General features: G+C 46.9%; 1 protein-coding gene across 1 annotated transcript in view; it reads right to left on the reverse strand.

The window, feature by feature from the left end:
- Window positions 1-20,960, reverse strand: part of gli2a (GLI family zinc finger 2a) — a 107,283-nt gene that overhangs the window by 15,425 nt on the left and 70,898 nt on the right. The window contains exons 5-9 of the mRNA XM_024407270.2: window positions 15,981-16,166; window positions 7,282-7,483; window positions 5,885-6,086; window positions 4,238-4,348; window positions 3,509-3,640 (exon numbers count right to left, since the gene is read on the reverse strand). Of these exons, the coding sequence (XP_024263038.1) occupies window positions 3,509-3,640; window positions 4,238-4,348; window positions 5,885-6,086; window positions 7,282-7,483; window positions 15,981-16,166 (833 nt within the window). The remainder of the gene's footprint in view (window positions 1-3,508; window positions 3,641-4,237; window positions 4,349-5,884; window positions 6,087-7,281; window positions 7,484-15,980; window positions 16,167-20,960) is intronic.

Below are 20,960 nucleotides of genomic sequence, written 5' to 3' on the forward strand. Positions count from 1 at the left end.
TCCCTTGTTCTGTCTGTCTCTCTCCCTTGTTCTGTCTGTCTGTCTGTCTGTCTGTCTCTCCCTTGTTCTGTCTGTCTGTCTCTCTCCCTTGTTCTGTCTCTCTCCCTTGTTCTGTCTCTCTCCCTTGTTCTGTCTCTCTCCCTTGTTCTGTCTCTCTCCCTTGTTCTGTCTGTCTCTCTCCCTTGTTCTGTCTGTCTGTCTCCCTTGTTCTGTCTGTCTGTCTGTCTGTCTGTCTGTCTGTCTGTCTGTCTGTCTGTCTGTCTGTCTGTCTGTCTGTCTGTCTGTCTGTCTCTCCTTGTTCTGTCTGTCTGTCTCTCTCCTTGTTCTGTCTGTCTCTCTCCCTTGTTCTGTCTCTCTCCCTTGTTCTGTCTGTCTGTCTGCCTCTCTCCCTTGTTCTCTCTCCCTTGTTCTGTCTGTCTGTCTGTCTCTCTCCCTTGTTCTGTCTGTCTCTCTCCCTTGTTCTGTCTGTCTGTCTCTCTCCCTTGTTCTGTCTGTCTGTCTGTCTCTCTCCCTTGTTCTGTCTGTCTGTCTGTCTCTCTCCCTTGTTCTGTCTGTCTGTCTCTCTCCCTTGTTCTGTCTGTCTGTCTCTCTCCTTGTTCTGTCTGTCTGTCTGTCTGTCTCTCTCCCTTGTTCTGTCTGTCTGTCTGTCTGTCTCTCTCCCTAGTTCTGTCTCTCTCCCTTGTTCTGTCTGTCTGTCTGTCTCTCTCCCTTGTTCTGTCTGTCTGTCTGTCTGTCTGTCTCTCTCTCTCCCTTGTTCTGTCTGTCTGTCTGTCTCTCTCCCTTGTTCTGTCTGTCTCTCTCCCTTGTTCTGTCTGTCTGTCTGTCTGTCTGTCTGTCTGTCTCTCTCCCTTGTTCTGTCTGTCTGTCTGTCTGTCTGTCTGTCTCTCTCCCTTGTTCTGTCTGTCTGTCTCTCTCCCTTGTTCTGTCTGTCTGTCTCTCTCCCTTGTTCTGTCTGTCTGTCTGTCTCTCTCCCTTGTTCTGTCTGTCTGTCTGTCTCTCTCCCTTGTTCTGTCTGTCTGTCTGTCTCTCTCCCTTGTTCTGTCTGTCTGTCTGTCTCTCTCCCTTGTTCTGTCTGTCTGTCTGTCTCTCTCCCTTGTTCTGTCTGTCTCTCTCCCTTGTTCTGTCTGTCTCTCTCCCTTGTTCTGTCTGTCTCTCTCCCTTGTTCTGTCTGTCTCTCTCCCTTGTTCTGTCTGTCTCTCTCCCTTGTTCTGTCTGTCTCTCTCCTTGTTCTGTCTGTCTCTCTCCCTTGTTCTGTCTGTCTCTCTCCCTTGTTCTGTCTGTCTGTCTGTCTGTCTGTCTGTCTGTCTGTCTGTCTGTCCCTTGTTCTGTCTGTCTGTCTCTCTCCCTTGTTCTGTCTGTCTGTCTGTGTCTGTCTGTCTGTCTGTGTCTGTCTGTCTGTCTGTGTCTGTCTGTCTGTCTGTCTGTGTCTGTCTGTCTGTCTGTCTGTGTCTGTCTGTCTGTCTCTGTCTGTCTGTCTGTGTCTGTCTGTCTGTCTGTCTGTCTGTCTGTGTCTGTCTGTCTGTGTCTGTGTCTGTCTGTGTCTGTCTGTACAAACTGAACTAGAGTTGGTATTTTAAAATGTTCATCGTCACAGACATGGTTGAAAGATGGTCAAAGGACCTTGTAGACATGCATCCATTTTTGCCTGAGCGTTTCAAAAACATGACAGTGATTGGACAGAAATGTCTAGAGTTACATTCCATTAAATTACAGAAAACAAACGTAGAATCAAACACAGAGTTTTTGTTTCAGTGGAACTGCCTGTCTTTCATTTAAGTGTGTGTGGTCAGGAGGGCAGGAAGACTCATTCTGCTGTATTGTCTAGGCATGCAAGGCCACTTGGTAAGATTACCCTGCTTAGTGCCTATCCCTCCATTTTCACTGAGCCACACGCACACACACACAAACAACCACATGGAAAATATTCACACAGCCAGACAAACCACTTTGTCTCCTGGGGACCTTCACCCTCACTATACCCTACTAATGTGGCCACTTTGTCACAAGCCGGGCCCTGGTCAAAAATAGTGCACTATATAGGGAATAGGGTACCATTTGGGATGTAGCCATCCACCCACTGACTGGGTTAGTGGTTGACAGTCCTGATCCTGCCCAGTTCTTTTTCAGAGGAAAAGTGGATGAACAAGTGAAGTGTGTGGCCTGCAGCAGGCTTCCATTTTCAGCCATGTACTCTTCATACCATACTGAAACCATAATTTGGGGCTATTGGGGAAGGATTACTTTGGGTAAATAGAACTTAGAAGTTCTACGCCATAATTTTGTGTATTTTTTGTCAAGGTGAGTGATTTCACTTGTATGACTGGTGAGAACATTGTGTAAAACCTTGGAACTACAGTACAGGAGGTGTGTACTGTAGATGGAGGGATAAAGTACTATCAAATACTTGGCAGCAGACTCTCAGTTATTACATCTACAGATGTCTACATCTACGTTGGTATGTAATTAGAAGTCACTGTAACAAGAGACTCATTCACACATGGGACATTTACTGTTAATTTTTTATATTTTCCTGCCTTTCCCTTATTCCATTATTCCAGTGAGTTGTGGTATGTGTTCTACTTCACCATGTCCATCCACACCCCACACCACCAGGTCCTAGCTTTGTTCCCTAATCCCTTCAATCCCTGACAGAGATGCAGTGTAGGGGGAATGGATCCTGGAACTTACTGGGATGGTCTGGACATGCCCTCTGTCAGGACGACTGGGGCAGGGTGGCAGGACGAGGGGGAGAAATGATAGGGTGGGGGAGGAGAGGGGAGCAAAGGGGGGAAAGAGGGGTTAAATGGGGTTCTAAGGTGGCTCTACTCCTGGACTTTCTTTGTCAAGACAGACTGGAGGCTGGAAAGGGGACGAGAAAGGGGCTAAGGTGAATCCACTCCTGACCCGTAACACTGGGAGTTAGAGACTTCAGAACATTCCAGACTCAGCTCAGAGACTCCCAGTCTGGGTACTGAACTGACAATCCCAGTTAATCATAGCCTATTGGAGTAGAGTACAGAGCGCTGCATCAGGGGTTCCTTAGAGAGGAAAGGACAGAGTTCCAGAGCTCTGAGTATGACGATGGATTTACTGCCATGCCTCTAGGGTTCAGAGGTCAGAGGTGGCTGAGAGCCAGGGGTTGGGGGTCACATCTGCAGGGGCGTTAGAGTACCTCCGTCTCCTCAGTCGGAATCAACAGGCCTCATTAACCCTGCGCGTGTCCGCCACAGGAAAGGATCAGTTACTACTGCCTTGACTGGTTAAATCTTAAACCTGACTGGAATGACGCTTTAATGAGGAGCAGAGCCATTTTGAACATTAAAAAAAGGGGGAAATGGGAGGGTGTCTTTCAGACTTATTCCTGTATCTGTGTGCCTCTCTCTTGCCTTGTGTTTTTGTCCACTGAAAGTCACAAGCATATCCCCTGACTGTAGAGGCACCAGCAGGCCCCTACTCACAGATGTCCTAACTCTGTGTGGTTACTAAAAATCACTTAATAATTACTCACATGAACGAGCTGGTCCTGGGTGTCGTACTCCTTGCTGCAGCCGACCCAGTGACAGTTGGTCTCGTAGACAGCCTCTGGCTCCTGCTTACACTCATCTTTGTCCAGCTCCTCACTCAGGTCCAGGACATGCTCCTGTGGATGAGAGGACTCAGTCAGAGAGGGGTTCATGACTGTCTTATGTGCATGCAAGCACACAGTTTGTGTGTGTGTTGACAATAGCTTGTACTGTATATAACCAACTATACTGTCACGACTTCCGCCTGAAGTCGGTCCCTCTCCTTGTTCGGGCGGTGTTCGGCGGTCGACGTCACCGGCCTTCTAGCCATCACTGATCCATTTTTCATTTTCCAGTTTTGTCTTGTCTTCCTTCACACCTGGTTCCAATCCCATCAATTACATGTTGTGTATTTAACCCTCTGTTCCCCCCCATGTCCTTGTCGGAGATTGTTTGATTGTATGTGATGTACATGTATCATGTTGGTGTGCGACGGGTTTTGTATCCACTTTTGTTATTTAGTACATTTTGGGTTTTGGAGTTCTCAGCATTTATTAAACAACTCCGTTTTTACCTATTTTTTTCTCCTGCACCTGACTTCCCTGCCACCAACACGCACCCATTACATATACTGTACTATTCTGCATTTGCTTATCTGCATCTTAATGATCTAAGATTGCTTTTGCACAACTCACTGTAAAGGGAAGCAAAAAATAGGTTGTGGGATCACATACCTGAAAGCATGGTGATATGGGCCGGGGTCCTTCTGCTTCTGTCTTGACCTTGTGCCTCTTGGTGATCATGGGGTTGACTGTGCTGCTCACCGCCGGGTCACCACCAGCATTCTGCAGGAGAGAGAAGGAGGTACACGTTAGAGACAGAGACTATACCAGCCTTCTGAAGGACATACTGTAGAGAGAGAAGGAGGTACACGTTAGAGACAGAGACTATACCAGCCTTCTGAAGGACATACTGTAGAGAGAGAAGGAGGTACACGTTAGAGACAGAGACTATACCAGCCTTCTGAAGGACATACTGTAGAGAGAGAAGTAGAGGTTAGATAGAGTGGTCCTTAATGGCTCAGTTGGTAAGAGTGTCAAGTTCAATTCACACAGGGATTATACACTAAATGTATGCACTCACTGGATAAAAGTGTCTGCTAAGTGGCTAAACAGAAGAAGGAGTCAGAGATGCAGTGCTCTGGAGTGTGTAGAGACAGAGGCAGAGTTAAGATAACTCAGAGCAAAGTCAGAGCGACATCACAGTATTGTTCTTGGCGCTGGCTGACTGGCTCTGTTCTATGGTAACGTGATGATGTGAGGGTTGGTTGGTTTCAGAGTCAACCAGAGCCAGCCAAGTACCAGGCACAGGGCCCATAACTCGTATAGCGACCCGACACAGAGACTAAACAGTTTAGACTGCTTTATGAGAGTCAGCCAGGGGAAATATGAAAAGAGAGAAATTATTATCCACACTGCAACGCTCAGAGCTTTGATCCTCCAACCAACTCTCAACATAACAGACAGACAGGCCTTTTTATGCCTCAGTCACAGGCTCTGTGCAGGAGACGCTCAGTGTGAGTGTGTGTGTGTTTAAGCATCATAAAAAAGGATATGAAGTGAGGGTTGGGGGTCAGTGAGGAGGGGTCTCTCTAGTATCCAAATCCCACCCAGCCACTACAGTACAGTACAGCGCTGACTGTGCTTCAGGGGCCCCATGCTCTCACTAACACTAACTTCAATGGCTGGAAACCAGGGGAAATGTGGTTCTGATTAATGTCAGTGAGGGGTGGGGGGGGAGGATTTAGCTCTGTGTGTGTGTGTCTGTGTGTGTATCTGTGTGTACATTGGTATACTAAAATTGACATAGTGATGGAATTTATGGGTGTGTGTGTGAGGGTGACGGTAGATGAGGGGGAAGTTTACATTCATAGAGACCATGTATACAATAGGTTGATAAAGGAGACAGAGGAAACACTTCTATGAACTGAGACAGTTAAAAACTGCTGCTAATGGGAGGGAGTCATCCTCCAGCTCATAGCTGAGCGAACCCTAGACAAAAACACTTGACAGTTTATGACACTCTTGGGCTGGATTAATTTAGCATGCCATCATTTTATCCATAATTTACGTAGTATACTTTGGACAATATACAGTCTACATTCCATTCACGTTAGAGATCTTTGGTTTCTGTGTTATAGCTGAATGGAATTCATCCGTATCCCTCTCTGGGTATTCACAACTCCATTCATAGAATTGCATATAAAACACGAATTATAGGATCTCTAGGACTACATCGTCATGCACGTCACAATTAAACCAGTGTTTGTGAGATATCAGACATATAAGTGCAGATATCTGAAGTAAGACAATGCTACTCACCTGGTTGGACTCAGAGCTGGAGGTGTTGTGGGTGGTGTTGAGGGTGGAGGCTGCCAGGGCGTGGGCATGCTGGCGGGCAGCAAAGGAGGGCGAGGGCTGGATAAGGGGAGGAGTATGGCCAAACGCACTCAGGCCTCTCTGCTGGTTGAGCAGCTGCTGGTAGGCCATGGGGTTGATGGGGTGGGGGAAGGTGAATGACGGACTGAGAGAGGAAAGGACAGGACACTCCATTTTAAGTACAACAGCAAATAAAATAACTGTAATCACTTAGTTATAGAGTTAAGATAACTTTTAAAACTGTACAGCTATTCTATGATTGATTGGTGTATGTGGAGCCCTATGTGTAGATTGTTGAAGTAATCCATAAGTTCTAGAGATGTATATGTGTACAGTTGTTGTGTACTGTATGTGTGTGCACTACATGTCCACTATATACAAAAGTATGTGGGCACCCCTTCAAATTAGTGGATTCATCTATTTCAGCCACACCCATTGCTGATAGGTGTATAGAATCGAGCACACAGCCATGCAATATACTGTACATAGACAAAGGCCTTACTGACTTTCAACGTGGCACTGTCATAGGATGCCACCTTTCCAACAACTCAGTTTGTAAAATTTCTGCCCTGCTAGAGCTGCCCCGGTCAACTGTAAGTGCTGTTATTGTGAAGTGGAAAGAAACATCAGCCGTGAAGTGGTAGGCCACACAAGCTCACAGAACAGGACCGCCGGGGGCTGAAGTGCATAGTGCGTAAAAATCATCTGTCCTGTTGCAAGACTCACTACTGAGTTGCAAACTGCCACTGGAAGCCTTCCTCAGGAGCTTCATGAAATGGGTTTCCATGGCCAAGCAGCCGTACACAAGCCTAAGATCACCATGCTCGCCGCCATTGGACTCTGCAGCAGTGGAAACGTGTTCTCTGGAGTGATGAATCACGCTTCACCATCTGGCAGTCCGATGGACAAATTTGGGTTTGGCAGATGCCAGGAGAATGCTACCTGCCCCAATGCATAGTGCCAACTGTAAAGTTTGGTGAAGGAGAAATAATGGTTGTTTCTGTGTTTCGGGCAAGGCCCCTAAGTTCCAGTGAAGGGAAATCTTAACACTACAGCATACAATGACATTCTAGACGATTCTGTTTCCAACTTTTGGGATGGATTGGAACACCGACCGAGAGCCAAGCCGAATTGCCCAACCTTACTAATGCTCTTGTGGCTGAATGGAAGCAAGTCCCTGCAGCAATATTCCTACATCTAGTGGAAAACCTTCCCAGAAGAGTGGAGGCTATTATAGTGGCAAAGGGGGCACCAACTTCATATTAATGCCCATGATTTTGGAATGAGATGTTTGACGAGCAGGTGTCCACATACTTTTGGTCATGTAGTGTATCTTGTACCTGATGCCGCTGACGGACAGGTGTCCGTAGGAGCTGCTGGCTGCAGAGCTGGAGCGTGAGTTGTTAATGTAGGCCACGAGGGAGTTGGGCGAGGTACGGATCATGGTCTGCAGGTCGATGCTGGCGTCTGAGAGAGGGGAGATGGACAGGGCTCGCTTTCTGTTCAGCCTGGGGGTCAGTCTGGGGCTGGAGAACCGGGACACTGCAGATCGAGACACCAATCAAACAAACATATTTATAAAGCCTTCTTAACGTCAGCAGTGCTTTGCAGTACCCAGGCTAAACCCCAACGAGAAAGCCTATACACACACAACATGCTAGTGACCCTTTCTCCCTACCCTGACTAAGTGTTACAACAACTGTGAGAAGAAAACAAAATGTCACTAGTAGTACACTCCCACAGCATACTAAAAATTAAGAACACTAATGTCAGTCAGTCAGTAAACCCCCAAAGAGTTACAGTTTTAAGATGAAAGAAGAAGAAACCTGTTTATCCAGAGGTGTTCTAGTAGAGGTCATTCTAGTGCTAGTCTAGCCTAGACTAAGGTACAGTCCCCCTCAGTCTGTCTATGCTGTACCAAATGGCACCCTATCTATATTTAGTGCACGGCACTACTTTTGACCAAAAGTAGTGCACTACATAGCTAATAGGGTGCCATTTGGGATGTAACCTATATCTCTCTCCATCATCTCTCTAACACCACCCCAACCCTCCTCCTCCCCTTAATGCTCACATCCTCTTATGCATAATGAATCCCTCCCAATAATTTGCTGTAATTACCGTGATAAGAATCTCACCCAGTCAGTTGTATTTCAGCATGTTAAATGGAGGCAATTTAAACAAATTGATTTGAGAATACCATTAAAAGAATGAAGCATAGCTACAAAAGGTAAAGGTAAACCCAGAGAGTTGTTTTTGGAGCACGAATATTACAGTAAAAAAATTTTTTTTAAACATTATGTTTTTTTCCCACAAACTGTTGATTTGGTATTGTGTAACATTTGACCCTTTTGGAACTAATTCCCTCAGGTTGTGTATATAATCATCATTATTCTGTAAGAATGCATGTAGACATCCTTAACCGAGTTCTGTGCATGTAATTCTGACCTGAATTGAGCATGTAGTTCACTTTAACCTTCCTCTTTGGGACATGCAATGGAAAGTCCCTTTTACAGGCTACATAAAACAGTTCCAGGTCAAAGACATTTGGAAAGATGTCTTTCAGAGTTGTTCAAAAAGTTAATAGAATTTTTCTTTGGTGGGATTGGGTTTGACGCTGTTCCTGTGGCAATGGGTGACAGCTAGGGAGAGAAAGACAGAGATGGTGGTAGGGAAGGTAAAGGGGAAGTGGGATACTTTCCCATTCAGTTGTACAACTGAATGCCTTCAACTGAAATGTGTCTTCCGCATTTAACTCAACCCCTCTGAATCAGAAAGGTGCAGGGGGGCAGCCTTAAATCGACATCCACGTCTTTGGCGACCGGGGAACAGTGGGTTAACTGCCTTGCTCATGGGCAGAACAACAGATTTTTACCTTGTCAGCTCAGGGATTCGACCCAGGTAACCTTTCGGTAGGGGGTAATGGCTAGCAGAATACGGGGTAAGGATGGGGGGTAGCGTTGGCCAGCTGCTGTGGGCCAACAGGTGCTGAGTATTAGCCCTGGTGTGATGTGGCGTGGCAGGACACATACCAGGGCAGAGTGGTGGGGGGTAGTACTGGTCTGGGATGGGGGTTATTAGGCCTAACAGGGGGCATCATCAGAGGCGCTGGCAACAGGAAGTTCTTAATAGCTCCCATCACACCTCCCCAAAACACACGGACAGACGCACACACCACCACCTGCCAACATGTCAAACACACGACTGTCAACCTGCAGCCAATCCTCTGACCCTTTATTGGGTAAATTAGTGATCCTTTCTTCCAGGCCATATGGACCCAGAGACCACTATACTTATATACCTATGGCCGTAAAAAACGGTAGTCTTATACATGGTGTGTGTGTGTGGGTAGGTGTCGGGGCCTGCGCACGTGTGTGGGTGTGTGTGAAAAAGACTTATGTTGCTGAGTTGTAAAACAAAAGGCTTATATGTGCTTACTTAGAGAGCTGCAGGACTTCAGAGGGACTCTGGCTGCTCTATGAAAACTCAGCTGTAGAGATGTCTGAAAAAGTTGGCAAAAACAACATTCGGTCCTTAAGAATGTTCTTCTATGAAGCTAAAAAAATAAATGTGTCAAGTATCATTAGGCATATTGCGAAAGGAGGGGGGGTTATCAGCGGAGTAGAGAGGGGGTGGAGTGGGGAGAGGAGTGGGTTGCTACCCGGATACGACAGTGGTTTATATTATACTCTTTAGAAAGGCTAGGGGTGGATTCAGATTTGCATCGAGTGTAATGGCTCTTTCTCTCTTGCCTGGGAATGGGCTGGCCCATTGTGGAGCTGCCGTGTGTTTGTCTGTGTGTGTGTCTGTGTCTGTGTGTGTGGTGCAGCGGTCTTATTCATCTCTGCTCACCACAGAACAGATCTGAACCTCAGGGGAGATTTGCTTATTAATGTGCCACTTTATAAAGCAGGAAACTAAGCGAGGTACGGCTCACAGCCTGGCGAAACTGGCGCCTGCCTCACCCCCTGGACACCCTTACCAAAAGAAAGCCTTAAACCTCATACCCCAACCCCCAAAACCCTCCATATCCCTAGCCCAAGACATGGTCTCAACCCCTTCACAAAATACTGATTCACCCCCCAAAAACCCACCCCTATATCCCCGGACATACTATAGTAATAACCCCCTAAACCCACCATCCCACACCCCTACCCTCAGATATTGTCTCAACCCCTTTCATACCTGATACCTCCAACCCCAAAATCCCCATCCCCAGAAAAACTGTAGGTTCTCCCTAATCAATTCAGTACAACTTTCTCTATCCACTCAGGAGTCCCTAGTTAATGTGTTAGTCAACAGTGTGTGTATGAGAGTGCAGCGTTTGCTCTTCTAGCCTGGACCTGGCACACCAAGGATACACTCCTCCAGTGGCCTCCAATGTTAGAGAGACAACACCTGAAGACAGCCGCAATTTATTAGGGCGGCAGGTAGCCTTGAGGTTAGAGCGTTGGGCCAGTAACCGAAAGGTTGCTGGTTCGAATACTGGAGCCGACAGGGTGAACAATCCATCACTGTGCCCTTGAGCAAGGCACTTAACCCTAATTGTTTCAGGGGAGCTGTATAAATGGTGACCCTGGCTATGACCCCACTCCCTGCGGGTGTCTCAGGGGGAGTTGGTATATGCTGAAAAACACATGTGTAAAAGGACAAAAATAAGCACCCCTGTGAGGTCATTGTTGTATCTGCTCTGCCTGAGGTCACTCAGGCAACACACACAGTGATGGAGTGCTTTATCGATGGCGGGGCTCTAATTTAGGGGTATGCCAGGTTCTGGCAGCAGGGAGGTGGCGTGGCGCTGGCTCGAGGGATATGTCCTGTTCTCTAGGTCTAGGACTCTGTCTCTGTGGGAGCAGAGTGGAGCACAGGGAGGGTTGGCTATAATTGGGGGATCTGGACTGATATATAGGTTCATAATTACAGGCACTTGAGTGCACAATAACAAAAAAAAACTAAAAGGGGGCTGAGCGATTATTTTAAGCATCTGCCTTGCTGTTTTGATGGAAATGGCTTTGTGGAAAATCTGAATACTGTAATTGAAGGGTAGTAATCCCTAATCCTTTACCCCCCCACCGCCCCTCCCAGTACAACCCCCAAACCAAAGCCCCCCGAATGAGAGTTGGCACAGGTTCCACACACAGCACACAAAGGTAGTCTCCCTTTGTTCAGTGCAACAGGCTTTAGAGGCCTGTAGTTAGTAGTTAGCCTGAGAGAATGATATTACAATGGGATGTAGGGTCTCTTTATCTGGGCTCTGTTTTCCCATCAGGAGAGCCAGTGGAGCCCTGTGGAGGGCCTGGCTTTGTTGGGTCATTTAGTTAGGAGTGTTGATTCACTACCTCCGCTGCTCTCTGGCTATGTCGGTCTGTCTCTCTCTCTGGTCTCTCTTTCACTCGGTCTCTCTCTCTAGTAGGGTTTCTGTACAGTGGATCCACTACCTACACTGCTCTAGCTCTCTCTCTTTCAGATGACCCCAGACTGAGGTAAAGCATGAGGGGTCAGGCGTTGGTCCTCCGAGGCGAGGTAGAGAGGCCCAGTGCGAGGCCCAATCTCCCCCCTAAACAACACCGCAGCCTGGGTACCAGCCAGCCAAGAGCCCCAGCCAAGTCCAGCCACCCCTGATCCCCTCTGCTCTCCTCCGAGTGGGGAGGAATGTTTATTTTTCCTGGTAAATCTCGCTAATACCATCACTGCACATTTTATTAGAGGGAGCTCACTGCGATGATTCCCCTATGAGCCCCCAGTGTCCTGCTAAAGCCAGCTGTGTGTTTTTGTGTATGTGCACACTTCTGCCGGGGGCTCATGTGTGTTCATACAGTAAGTGTTTGTATATGTAGTCCGCAGGGACTGGACAAGACCCCCCTCATTCTCCGTCCCTTCCTCCCTCCTCCTCCCCAAACACGAAGATCTCTTTTTCCTCTGACTGCATGGCAGACATTTACTTTGGCAGCAGCTATTGTCATGGGACCTTTGAGTTTCTTTTCCCGGCAGCAGGGTCCTATACTGTTAGTGCTCTACAACCCTCCCCCCTTGTTCAGCCTTGTTTGGCGCGTTCCTCAGTGAGCTTACTATTAAGACATGATGAAGTGTAATCTGTAGGATTTACAGTATTTAAGTTTACACTGAAAAGGGTGAAAATGCTGATCCAGCTAGAGCACGGGTGGCTAATCATTATGTCTTAAGGGCCACATCGGTATAAAAAAAATTCAGAGGAGGGCTGTACAGATTATTTTCCAGACCGATTTGTTCCATCTATCCATCGATCTATCTGAGATCTCTGGGTGAGACCACTCATAACATCACACGCCACACGCAATAGATTTACTAAGGGCTTTAGGGAACAAGGCCCAACTGGCCTCTGCCTGGTCTGGTGGAAACATTTGTGTCTGCTATTCGCGGGGGAAATTAGTCTATGTTGTTTTAGTGGATGAGCGCGTCAGAGCACGCCACTGGCACGGAGGCACACTTGGCATTTCAGCACGGCCCACGCTAACCAACCAACTGACGGACGGCAGGAGGATCTGTCGGTGTTTGTTTTGTAGGCCTGTCGGAGCAGACTGCATGTAGCCTACATGGCACCCATGCCTCAATCAGTCACACAGTGGGCGGAGGAGAGGAGCATAGAGCTACTGGGGCGCGTCCCAAATGGCACTCTATTCCCTATACTGTATAGTGCAGTAATTTTGACCAGGGCCCATAATGTGTTCTTAGAGAAAGCATTACTATTAGCTATCTACTCCCCTTCACTCTCTGCGGAGCATAAGGCCTCAACAAAAAGATCCAAAACTGAGAATGGGTTTGCACACAGTCAGATTAATGATCAGATTATTGACTGTTTCATTAATTGTATTACGGTATACAATTGTCAACGTACTGTATACAGTACCACGCATGGGGACAGGGATACATGGTCTGTCCTGAGCAGCTAGCTCTGGGAAACTGGACAGCATCAAGGTGCCATGTTTAGTGTCATTTAGCTATGTTCTTGAGAAAAGACCCAGGTTATAGCTCTGCTTAATGGCAAGTGGTAAAACTTACAGTAAATCCATACATTTAGCCCTATGGAACTATGAGAACACCCGGCACTAGGGCTAGTCTGCAGAATTTTCCATGAACACATTACTCCCTTTTATTAACCAGCACTATTTTTTAAGTCCACTCTCTCATGTTTGTAGTACTAATAGGAATCATTGGGAAGGGAAAATAACCAGCCATATTATAACTTTGGGTTCACTGAGGACTCAGCTCTTGTGGTAGGTCCAATGAATTTATTAGAGCATAAATTGATTTTTAAATATGCATATGAATTTCTTTTATTTTATCAGAGCTAGGCTTCCAAAACAAACGTAGCGGTCTCGATGCATATGTATCGCCCTCTCTGCCATTAAATGAGGTTCTTTATTCAGCCAGGCCGTATGCTGAGACTCTGAGCCATTAGCTGGCTGGCTAGGTCAATACAGAGCCTGTGTGTGTCTATGGAGCTGCTAGCCTCGCTAACCGCACTGACTGAGAGCTTCAAGCCAGAGAGTGCCCAGGACGCTGACCACATCAAACCCAGCCAGGTTTGAGAAGTAGAGAACACCAAATAAACCTGCCAGGGGGAGGTGTGGAGGTGAGGGGGGTGCGGGGAGGCGAGGAGAAGGCCCAGTTCTGTGCTGTGTGAGTCGGTGTCTGTGGGTGTTTGAGCAAACAGCCTCCCCAAACAACTGTGGGAAGCCAGCAGCAGTGGCGGTCACGCCGGGAGAGAGAAGTGGGAGGATGGATGGAGGAATGGAGGGACGGAGTAGTGAAGGAGGAAGACAACAACCTCTATGCCCAAATCTGCATGCCCTCCCCTCCTCCTCCTCCCTCTCTTCATGTTTGATTTAGTGATTGAGGGGTAATTTAAATGGTTCATTTCGAGGTGGATCCTGCGTTGGCAGGGATCATGGCGGTAAGGTTTTCCTAGCATGCACATGAGGATTGGTGCTTTAGCGTCACGCAGGGTGGACGGAGAGCGTGACAAGAGGTGCAAACACCGTTAGATGGTAGATGGCTCGTTCTCGCTCTTTTCCCTTGGGTGGTTTGAGACCGGATAAAAGTGATATGGATACCTAACCGGGAGTCTGTGCCAGGCAGGCAGAGAATGTATGCGTTTGACGGTCGAAAGGCATCGAAAGGCTTACTTTCATGGACAGTTTAGTTTAGCTTTCCACTCTGTAGCACTGTATTGCCCATTCATACAGATAACTGGAAGGTTCCTGAGTTGATATAATATCCAGGTCCTAGCAGCATTATTAGGCCTTACTTGTCACTCTGTTCTTAGGCCTGGGACTGTCTGCAAGGCTATGGTCCCCGACCATTTGTCTGACCTCTCCTGTGAAAAGCAGAGTTGTTCACCACGTCTCTTCTGTCACACTGTCACTAAATTTCCCCTGCCTGCCACTATCCTCTATCCCTGCCGTTAGATTGCACAAGCAGAGCAGGGACCACAGATTTACAGTATACCTGCCATAACACTGACTGAGAAACAGAGAAGAGACAGATTCAGAAGCCCTGGCATCTGCTGCTGCCTGAAATATAGTCCATCCACTGCCAAACCTCTCTCTCTCTCTTTCTCTATTTGTCTCTCATCTCTGTCTCATCTCTCACACACTCACTCTCTCTCTCTCTCTCCCCATCTCATTCTCTCCTCTTTCTTCCTCTCCCTCTTTTCCTCTCCCTCTCTCTCTTTTCCTCTCCCTCTCTCTCTTTTCCTCTCCCTCTCTCTCTTTTCCTCTCTCTCTTTTCCTCTCCCTCTCTCTCTTTTCGTCTCCCTCTCTCTTCCTCTCTTCTCCCTCTCCTCTCCCTCTCTTTTCGTCTCTCTCTTTTCCACTCCCTCTCTATCTTTTCCACTCCCTCTCAACATGGTTGCCCTTTTAAGGTTACCACTGTGGATTTGTAGGATGTTACTCATAACAGAGTAACACACCTGAAACACTATGTGACTAGCTGTGTAAATTAGAGGCCTGTGTTGGGAGAACAGTGGTGGGCCTTTCTGTCATGGGCTTTTCTGTGTTTATAGACACCCCCTGCTACGACTGAGGGTTTTTATAAGTCAAGGAATGCTCCTCTTGCTTTGATGTGGGGAAGTCTTACACACAGAAAGCCACAAGAAGAAGAAAGGACATTATGAAAAGCACAGCACCACATACCTGGAGGTAAGCACAAAGGGTGATGAGGCTCTTAGTATTTAGTAGTGTGGCCTATGGGTACTTCACAATGTACACTGAGTATACAAAACATTAATAACACCTGCTCTTTCCATGACATAAACTGACCAGGTAAAAGCTGTGATCCCTTATTGACCAGGTAAATCCACTTCAATCAGTGTAGATGAAGGGGACCAAAACAGGTTAGAGAAGGATTTTTAAGTCTTGAGACAATAGAGACATGGATTGTTTATGTGTGCCATTCAGATTTAAGCGCCTTTAAACTATGGTAGTAGGTGCCAGGCGCACCAGTTTGTGTCAAGAACTGCAACACTGCTGTGTTTTTCATGCTCAACAGTTTCCTGTGTGTATCAAGAATGGTCCACCACCCAAAGGACATCCAGTCAACTTGATACAACTGTGGAAAGCAATGGAGTCAACATGGGCCAGCATACCTGTGGAACTCTTTCGACACCTTGTAGAGTCCATGCCCTGACAAATTGAGGCTGTTCTGAGGGGGGTGCAACTCAATATTACAAAGTTGTTCCTAATGCTTGGTACACTCAGTGAGGTGGGAGAGTCCTACATATGATAGTCAGTGTGACCTGGGCTGTGTCAGGTCAAAAGTAGTTCAGGGGTAGGAAACCCTGTAGAGGCACTTCATGTTTTGCTTTAGACCAGGTGATGAATTTAGCCAATTCAATTGAGTGATTGGTAGAATCAGGTGTGGTGTCTGGTTGGGAAAGAATCCTGCAGTGCAGTGGCTGTTGCACTCAAGGACCAGGGTTGCCAACCCCTGATCTAGGGAATCGGATGTAATTTGGGGTACAACCCAGGAAGGTGTGTTTCAGGATTTCAGGGTCACTCACCATCCACAGGGCTGATGTAGTCGGGCAGGTGTGCTGCTGCGGCTGCGGCCGCCCCGGTCTGCATGATGAGGTCTCCGTAAGTGCTCCTGCCACTGGCCATGAGGTGGTAGTAATCTGTAGGGTTGGCACCTGGAGGTGGAGGGGGCAGGCTGAACAGACCATGCTCCTTCAGGTGCTCATGGGTCACTGTCGGACAGAGATGGAGAGAGGGGTGAGATGGAGAGAGGGGTGAGATGTGAGAGATGTGTCACAGGTCAACTAATGAACAACTGACATGGGGACAGGGAAGACTGACACAGGAACAGACAGAGAGAGAGACGGGGGGGGGTGAAATGATAGGGCGCAGAGAGACACAGACCAAAACAGTGAGTAGTAGATTTGACAGACGGAGAGACAGAGGGGAACAGACATGGTGCGTTGCTTCACAGGTTTGAAGATCTATGCTACAGAAGATGCCTGGAGGGCAAAAGGCTTTTGATAAAAGATAGGTGAAGTCTTTGAGGTTTGCTGAGGTGTGTGAATGACCCCGGGGAGTAAACGAAGAAGAGAAAGAAGGAGGGAATAGAACATTCCTGCTCTTCTCCTGTCTCGCACATAAATTCATTGAGACAGATTACCCGCACGTGTGCGCACGCACACGCACACACACACACCCCCCCACCCACCCATAGTGGTAGAGAAGGGAAACCCTTGAGCATTACGGATATATTGATGTAGAACGTGTTAACACCTACACCCTGTAAACCCACATTTAAAAGTGTCACAAGCTGTAAGAGGGAGATGTAGATTTGTTTTCTTTCCTTTTGCAGCGAGCCACTGAGGCCTATATCCATAACTGTGGCCTCCTCCCCTAGTTTCCTGCTCTCCGTTTGCCCCTGTGGATATATCAGAGGCTAACGTCTCCACAGATAGAGAAAGGAGGAGTGGAAGAAAGTAGGAATGGAAGGGTAGAGGTTTGAACTCCCTTAAAGGGCCTAATGTAGGGGTGTCAAACCAATTTTACCCTGGGGGTCCGCAGTCAGTCATCAAAGAGGTCCGGAGGGCTGCACTGAAAATGTGCTATATTTCCTCGCCTTAAAATGTGCAAAAAATTGTCATCTATCCATAGTTTTTACAATTTCCGATGCTCCCTGAATGTCTAGCTTTCATCTGGGTGATTATTAGCAAGATGGACACAGTCAAGAAACTGTATGAATGTAGGTCTATTATCATTTCTACACAGTTTCCATTTGGTTTTAGTCATTTTAAGTTATATATGTTTTACTCCAAACACCCCTGACTACTGTTAGCTAGATGGGGAGAAGAGAGGGGGGGGGGGGGGGGTTTGAGCCTCCTTCCTCTGCAGTGCCTAAACCATGGGCCACACCAAAACGGTCCTATCAGGACTAATTAGGGCTGGCTGTGGTAAAAAAAAAGAACAGGCGTCTGTTTGTGCTGGCTAGGAGGCCCACAGAGAAGCTTTAGTTTCTCCTCGCCTGCCCGGATCACATAACCACTTCCAGTAGCTGCTTTGTGTGAACTGGACAGACAGACTGAGGATGGTGGAGGGTAGTGGACTGGACAGACAGACTGAGGATGGTGGAGGATAGTGGACTGGACAGACAGACTGAGGATGGTGGAGGGTAGTGGACTGGACAGACAGACTGAGGATGGTGGAGGGTAGTGGACTGGACAGACAGACTGAGGATGGTGGAGGGTAGTGGACTGGACAGACCGAGGATGAGGATGGTGGAGGGGATGGTGGAGTGGACTGGACAGACCGAGGATGAGGATGGTGGACAGACTGAGGATGGTGGACTGGACAGACAGACTGAGGATGGTGGAGGGTAGTGGACTGGACAGACAGACTGAGGATGGTGGAGGATGGTGGACAGACAGACTGAGGATGGTGGAGGGTAGTGGACTGGACAGACAGACTGAGGATGGTGGAGGGTAGTGGACTGGACAGACAGACTGAGGATGGTGGAGGGTAGTGGACTGGACAGACAGATGAGGATGGTGGAGGGTAGTGGACTGGACAGACCGAATGAGGATGGTGGAGGGTAGTGGACTGGACAGACAGAGGATGGTGGAGGGTAGTGGACTGGACAGAGGATGGTGGAGGGTAGTGGACTGGACAGACAGACTGAGGATGGTGGAGGGTAGTGGACTGGACAGACAGACTGAGGATGGTGGAGGGTAGTGGACTGGACAGACCGAATGAGGATGGTGGAGGGTAGTGGACTGGACAGACCGAATGAGGATGGTGGAGAGTAGTGGACTGGACAGACAGACTGAGGATGGTGGACAGTAGTGGATAGGTCAGACACAAGGACTGGAGCATGGTAGTGGAGGGTAGAGGATAAAACCAGTAGTCGTCCCGGTGAAACCAGCTCAAAAAACCAGGGAATTCAACAGACAGAACGCAGAGCAAGGAGGCTCTATCTCATTTACATGGTTTGGAGTGACCCTACACTGCTGTATCAGACATATAGTAGACATTGACAACACTGATGATAAAGGGTGTGGATGTTTCCGATAATTGGAAGATCTGTCCATTTCTTGATATAACCAAGTTGATATGCTGATAAAATGGACTGATTTTATAACTCCACAACAACATAGGAAAAATAATAATCTCTGGGACAATTAACAGTAGTGTCCAGGAATTAGGTTACTAAAACTACACTCTAAAAGAGTTGTCTACAACTACTTTACAGGTATTCTATCTCTAGAATTATCTACAGTATTCTCCGATAGGCTCCAAGCTTACACAACTTTATTTATGTTCACTCAAGCTTAATGCCCTCCATTTTATGACATACTTCTTTGCCACTGCTGCCACTTTATCAGTGACAGAATCTCTTCCGCATTGCTTCTCCTAAAAGCCACAAAGCCATTAAAGTCAACAGGGGAGTACACTCAGTGATTTATCATTGGGCCTCTAAGACAGCTCTATCTCTCAGCCTTTGTCGCCTCTCAGGCAGCTCTCTCTACTCCCTTCAACCTGTTGTTGTAACAGGGTCGTGAGGACAGGCCTGTCATCATATGAGCTCCATATTGGGGAGGGAAATGTGCTTTGTTAGTCTTTGCTAATTTCCATGGTTTCCGATACCCAAACATTTGTTCAGAAACGTATACACACATTCTAGCATGTGTACACATACTCTTTCTTTCTCTCTCTAGCTCTCTTGCACTCACACATTCATGCACGCTCACGCATGCAAACACACACACACACACTTAAGTGACTTTTATACAACGGGTAACCAACATTTAATGATTTACAGTTTAAGTTGGAAGTTTACATACACCTTAGCCAAATACATTTAATCTGAGTAAAAATGCCCCGTCTTAGGTCAGTTAGGATCACCACTTTATTTGAAGAATGTGAAATGTCAGAATAATAGTAGAGAGAATGATTTAATTAAGCTTTTGTTTCTTTCAAATCATGCCCAGTGGGTCAGAAGTTTACATACACTCAATTAGTATTTGATAGCATTGGCTTTAAATTGTTAAACTTGGGTCAAATGTTTTGGGTAGCCTTCCACAAGCTTCCCACAATAAGTTGGGTGAATTTTAGCCCATTCCTCCTGACAGAGCTGGTGTAACTGAGTCAGGTTTGTAGGCCTCCTTGCTCGCACACGCCTTTTCAGTTCTGCCCACAAATTTTCTATAGGATTCAGGTCAGGGCTTTGTGATGGCCACTCCAATACCTTGACTTGTTGCCCTTAAACCATTTTGCCACAGCTTTGGAAGTATGCTTGGGGTCATTGTCCATTTAGAAGACCCATTTGTGATCAAGCTGATGTCTTGAGATGTTGCTTCAATATATTCACATAATTTTCCTCCATCATGATGCCATCTATTTTGTGAAGTGCACTAGTCCCTCCTGCAGCAAAGCACCCCCACAACATGATGCTGCCACCCCCGTGCTTCACGCTTGGGATGGTGTTCTTCGGCTTGCAAGCCTCCCCCTTTTTCCTCCAAACATAACAATTGTCATTATGGCCAAACAGTTATATTTTTGTTTCATCAGACCAGAGGATATTTCTCCAAAAAGTACGATCTTTGTCCCCATATGGTGTTTTTAAGTTGGTTTTGGAGCAGTGGCTTCTTCCTTGCTGAGCGATCTTTCTGGTTATGTTGATATAGGACTCGTTTTACTGTGGATATAGATACTTTTGTACCTGTTTCCTCCAGCATATTCACAAGGTCCTTTGCTGTTGTTCTGAGATTGATTTGCACTTTTCACACCAAAGTACGTTCATCACTAGGAGACAGAACACGTCTCCTTCCATGGCTGCGTGGTCCCATGGTGTTTATACTTGCATACTATTGTTTGTACAGATGAGCGTGGTACCTTCAGGTGTTTGTAAATTGCTCCCAAGGATGAACCAGACTTGTGGAGGAGTACCATTTTTCTTCTGAGGTCTTAGATGATCTCTTTTGATTTTCCCATGATGGCAAGCAAAGAGGCATTGACTTTGAAGGTAGACCTTGAAATACATCCACAGGTCCACCTCCAATTGACTCAAATTATGTCAATTAGCCTATCAGAAGCTTCTAAAGCCATGACATAATTTTCTGGAATTTTCCAAGCTGTTTAACTTCTTGCGTCGAGCCATCCCGGATCCGGGATTGTGAATACAGCCTCAAGCTCATTACCATAACGCAACGTTAACTTCTTGGATATAGGGGGCGCTCTTTTAATTTATGGATAAAAAAACGTGCCCGTTTTAAGCGCAATATTTTGTCACGAAAAGATGCTCGACTATGCATATAATTGGCAGCTTTGGAAAGAAAACACTCTAAGGTTTCCAAAACTGCAAAGATATTATCTGTGAGTGCCACAGAACTCATGCTACAGGCGAAACCAAGATGAAACTTCAACCAGGAAATGGGCAGAATTTTTGAAGCTCTGTTTCCCATTGTCTCCTTATATGGCTGTGAATGCGCCGGGAATGAGCCTGTCCTTTCTATCGTTTCTCCAAGGTGTCT

The sequence above is a fragment of the Oncorhynchus tshawytscha genome, linkage group LG03 (assembly GCF_018296145.1).
Source record: "Oncorhynchus tshawytscha isolate Ot180627B linkage group LG03, Otsh_v2.0, whole genome shotgun sequence".
In the NCBI taxonomy this organism is placed as follows: Eukaryota; Metazoa; Chordata; class Actinopteri; order Salmoniformes; family Salmonidae; genus Oncorhynchus; species Oncorhynchus tshawytscha.